At 47.6% G+C, this 5,078-nt stretch overlaps 2 protein-coding genes across 2 annotated transcripts; both read right to left on the reverse strand.

Annotated features, from left to right (window-relative positions):
- Positions 1–335: 335 nt before the first annotated feature.
- On the reverse strand, positions 336–2,439 carry LOC123169117 (ent-cassadiene hydroxylase-like). Its single transcript, XM_044586962.1, has 2 exons — positions 2,261–2,439; positions 336–772 (listed from the first exon to the last, which is right to left on the reverse strand). The coding sequence occupies exons 1-2, from the start codon at positions 2,355–2,357 to the stop codon at positions 336–338; spliced, it is 534 nt and encodes a 177-aa protein (XP_044442897.1). The 5' UTR covers positions 2,358–2,439.
- Positions 2,345–4,173, reverse strand: LOC123169116 (trimethyltridecatetraene synthase-like). The gene has a single exon (XM_044586961.1). It carries the CDS (start codon positions 4,143–4,145, stop codon positions 2,604–2,606), a length of 1,542 nt encoding a protein of 513 aa, XP_044442896.1. The 5' UTR covers positions 4,146–4,173; the 3' UTR covers positions 2,345–2,603.
- Positions 4,174–5,078: the final 905 nt, after the last annotated feature.

Here is a 5,078-nt window from a genome sequence, read left to right on the forward strand (position 1 = left end):
ATATTTATACAGACTTAAATTTGCTAAATCATCCATTATTTTTTATTCATGAAGATAATGGTTTGACCAATGATTACTTACTGATGGACAATTCATAATTAGATGTTGCATTACAACTTCGCAGCTTATGAACCACATATTAATGAAGCAATGTTGGTCACAAACTTGTCTTGAGCAATCAAACTACCCCTTATTTTTTGTGGCAAGTAGATCGGCGGAATATACTAGTATTCCGATGAACCATAGCACATGAATCACGTATCAAACTCAAATATAGAGATGAGCAGAGAGCTTGGGATCGGTGAGGACCTCCAGCGGGTACTTGCGGCTAGTGGTTAGCCCAAAAACCACGTCCATGCAATGCTCAGCTCCTCCTTGGCCATCCCATCCGGTAGTGTCCAGGTGAACCCGTGCAGTAGGTTCGCTAGGCTAAGGCGCACCTCCTTGAGCCCGAGGTTGTAGCCGGGGCACATCCGCCGGCCAGACCCGAATGGAAGAAGCTCCAGGTCCTGCCCTTTCACGTCGATCTTGCTCCCAATAAACCTCTCTGGCCTGAACTCCTCCGGGGCGTCCCACAGCTCCGGGTGCCGGCCGATGGACCACACGCGCACCCTTGGGCACATCGTACCCATCAATGATGGCGTCCTCGCGGGTGACGCGCGGGATTCATCACAACCGTGTTTGCTATGTTCATAGACATGCTTATGTGGTGCATTCAAGTAGGACGGTGCAAGGACACCTTTTTCTTGTTGCAACGCATGGACATGTTTTGCTAGTGTATACAAAAATATGAAGATAAACAGTACCAAATCAATATCCTTATATCCATCATTAGATATATTTTCAGAATCTATTTATTCAGTATTGTAGTTGTCGATATTTTCTTCTATATGTTTAGTCAGACTAAGAGAGAATTGAATTTTTGACTGAATTTATACAATATCTATTTGGGGACAGAGGGAGTAGAGAATAGTGTTTGTACTGTAAAGGATTTGTAGTCAGTAGATCATTTTTTTTAGAATCTGCAGTGAGTCAGTCAAGTCACTTTGTTAGTCGTATGATGTGGATGCACCTATGAGTCACAGATGGGGCAATTTTATTTCGCGCTTAAGGCGCGGAATAACTCCTAGCGGTAGAAAACCCTCAGTCTGCAGTAATGGGCCGACCCATGTATGATACTAGTTTTCTTGGTTATGGAAGGTTCTGCACTGTCTTTTGTGAGTTTCTTTGTCGGATTTCAAGGTCTATTTGGGTTACTATTTTTCTTGTTTTCCTTTTTATTTTATTATTTATTTCATTTTTAAGTTTTAATTCATCAATATTAGAAATAACACTTTTTGAAATCCATGGTAGTTTAAATAACTAAAAAAATAAGTTTCTTTAATATTATTTTTTGATTCATGGACATTTTTGAAGTAACGATATTTTTTAATTCTGAATACTTTCAAATTCATTAATATTTGTCAAATTTGAGAAAAAAATTAAATTCTCAAATATTTTTTTTATTCAAGTATCTTTTGTAAAATTTATGAATATTTTTCTAAATATGTGATGTGTTTTGTAAATTCCTAACATTTTCTAAATTCGCAAACAAGTTTTTACATTAATGAGCTTTTTTAATCTGTCAAAAACGGGTAGAGTTTTTCCGAGAGAGGAAATGGCGGTTCTTTTGTATTCCCTCCGGTCCATATTAATTGATGTAGTTTTAGTACAACACTTGTACAACGTTGTACTAAAGCTGCTGCGACAATTAATATGGATCGAAGGGAGAACCTTTTGGCCAGACAGAGAAGAAAAGAAATGGAGCAAGCTGGCGAGCGGAGCTGCCAGAAGAGGAGCGGGACGCTGAGCTCGGACCAGGGTCGTACCTTATGAACCACATATTAATGAAGCAATGTTGGTCACAGATTTGTCTTGAGCAATAAAACTACCCCTTATTTTGTGTGGCAAGTAGATTGGCGGAATATACTAGTATTCCGATGGACCATACACATGCATGACGTATATCAAATTCAAAGAAAGAGATGAGCTGGGAGCTTTGGGGTCGGCGACGACCTCCAGCGGGTACTTGCGGCCGGTGGTTAGCCCAAGAACCTCCTTCATGCTCAGCGGGTACTTGCGGATGGAGGGAGAACCTTTTTACCCAGCAGGAAGCGAGAGAGAAGAAAAGAGAGGGATCAAGCGAGCAAGCAGGCTGCTAGAAGAGGAGCGGGCTTCTTGAGCACCTCGGAGCTCGGACCAGGGTCGGAGCTACATCTACCTTGTGCAAGACGCTCAGCACTCAGCAGTGCAACATGCATTTCAAAAGGAAAAAGGGGGAAAAGCAGTCCATCATGCATGCTAGTAGTAAAATGCATCTTGACCCGGTCACGGGGTGATGCCAATTATTGACTTTACAAGATGGCTAACTTTGATATCCCATTTATATAGTACTCCCGATCCATATTATTTATCGCTGGTTTAGTATAAACTTGAGGTAACTAGGTTTGGTCTATAGACTTGTCTTGAGCAATCAAGCTACCCCTTATTTTTTGTTGCAGAAAGACTGGCGGAATAGACTAGTATTCTGACGAACCATAACACATGCATGACGCATATCAAACTCAAAGATAGAGATGAGCAGGGAGCTTGGGATCGGCGACGACCTCCAGCGGGTACTTGCGGCTGGTGGTTAGCCCAAACACCTCCTCCATGCTCAGCTCCTCCTTACTCATCCCCTCCGGCAGTGTCCAGGTGAACCCGTGCAGTAGGTTCGCCAGACTAAGGCGCACCTCTTTCAGCCCGAGGTTGTAGCCGGGGCACATCCGCCGGCCTGACCCGAATGGAAGAAGCTCCAGGTCCTGCCCTTTCACGTCGATCTTGCTCCCAATAAACCTCTCTGGCCTGAACTCCTCCGGGGCGTCCCACAGCTCCGGGTCCCGGCCCATGGCCCACACGTTGATGAGCACGCGCGCACCCTTGGGAACGTCGTATCCTCCAACGGCCGCGTCCTCGCGGGCGACGCGCGGGATGAGGAGCGGGACGATGGGGTGCATGCGCATGGTTTCTTTCACCATGGCCTCGATGTAGGGCAGGTTCGGCATGTCCTCCTCCATCACCCAGCGGCCGCGGCCCACGATGCGGTCTAGCTCCTTGGTGGCCACGTCGAAGGCATCCGGCCTCCTCAGGAGCTCTGACATGGCCCACTCCACGGTGGCGGCCGAGCTCTCCGTGCCGCCGGCGATAAGGTCTTGTGTGAAAGCCTTGACGCCGATGCGGCCAAGCGGGACCTCGAGGCTGGGGTCGTCGGCGATGTCCATGAGCACATCCACCATGTCCCTCGCCGCCTCGCCGTCGCGACGGCGGTGCTCGCCTACGCTGTGCTCGTCGAGTACGTGCTCCATGAGCGCGTCAAACATCTTCCCCACCTTCTTCATCCGCCGCACGTACCCCTGCAGGTCCATCCAGTCCAGCCATGGGATCCAGTCGCCGATGTTGAGCACGCCGTTGAGCAGGAACAGCTCGTCCATCATCCACCTGAACACCTCCATCGACGGCACCGGCCCCTCCGACGAGCCGTCGGCGAACAACCGCTTCCCCATCACCATTCGTGTGATCACGTTCAAGCTCAGCGTCGACATGTGGTCCCTATAGAGATGCACGACGCGCTTGGGCCCAGACACCGCAAATATGTCACGCACCATGGCGTGCACCTCGTCCACACGGATGTGCGCCATGAGTGCGAGGCGGCGTGGGCTGAAGAGCTTGGTGAGGCAGATGCGGCGCGCCTGGCGCCAATAGGCGCCGTAGGGCGACCATGTAATGTCAGCGTAGTTGTAGGTGGTGTACTTGCCGGAGGCCGTCTTAGGGCGGTCGACGTAGAGGATGTCCTTGGTCCTGAGGAAGAACCTGGCCATGTCGACCGACGAGGCAACAATGAGAGGGAAGGAGCCAAATCGAAGGTGCATGAGCGGGCCGTACTTCTTGGAGAGCTCGTGGATGGAGCGGTGTGGTAGCGCGCCGATGAGGTCGAAGTTGCCGATGATCGGCCAAGGTTTCGGGCCAGGCGGGAGGTTGTACTTCTTGCCGTGACGGAAAGTGGCTTTGAGAAAGAGGAAGAGGAAGAGGGCGGCGAGCACCATTGTAGGGAGGATGGTGTTCTCCATTATTGACTCGCCAGGGGGAGGTAGCTAGCTAGACTGATTTGCAGATCTATGCAAGTATTATGCAGATGAGCCCGTGTACTTATAGGAGCGGGGCTAATTCAACCTCTACGGACGTAACTTAAGTCAGGTCTCTAGTAACAACTATCAAGTCAAGGCCGTCTATGTCCTTATGTATATACGAGCCACTCTCAAGTAGCAATATATTTTTCTCCCATGGGCCTGTATATCTTCGAGCTTAGGTGAGAAAGTGATCCGCTATTTTTTTTTCTTTAGTGGTTGTTGTGGTGGTGCCGGAGGCAGGTAACGGACAGTGGTGTCAAGCTCAGTGGATTATTCGGTCTTGAGTGTAATATTCCTTCTTGACTAGTGTTTCTTTGTGCAAAGGCTAGCGTTTTGCTGTCTTTTTAGTTTTGGCAGATCGGTGTTTACTTGGCTCGTACTATGATCATTATGATATAAATGAGACATGTATTATCTCTAAAACAAAGTTGGCATGTGGCTTGTAATCAATCGTCTCCTCTTCGTATTTCCTATTGTTTTGACGCTTGTAGCTACCTAATATAACGTGGCCAACATGACGCGTACATGTAGAAGAGTAATTTTTTTATGCAGGATTAGTTACGTGAGTACGTACATTAGGTGCTAAACGACATGCATCAACGGATCCATAAGTCAGATCTTAACGAGTGACGTCTAGCAACCAGCATGTGACAAAACTACAAGTGTGCATAATCAGTGGGTAAGCAGTTATTTTATTATACACTAAAAGCAATATCTAATCTGACAGTACACACCCCTAGCTAGCTTTTACTCTGTTATACGCTACATTTACCATATTCCATCATGTTAAACCCCGGAAGGCCATGGCTTCCATCAATATGCTTGTCTGTTGGGTTGTTTGGACCGAGAGAAATGCTAGAGTGTTTAGAAAGA

The sequence above is a fragment of the Triticum aestivum genome, chromosome 7D (assembly GCF_018294505.1).
Source record: "Triticum aestivum cultivar Chinese Spring chromosome 7D, IWGSC CS RefSeq v2.1, whole genome shotgun sequence".
In the NCBI taxonomy this organism is placed as follows: domain Eukaryota; kingdom Viridiplantae; phylum Streptophyta; class Magnoliopsida; order Poales; family Poaceae; genus Triticum; species Triticum aestivum.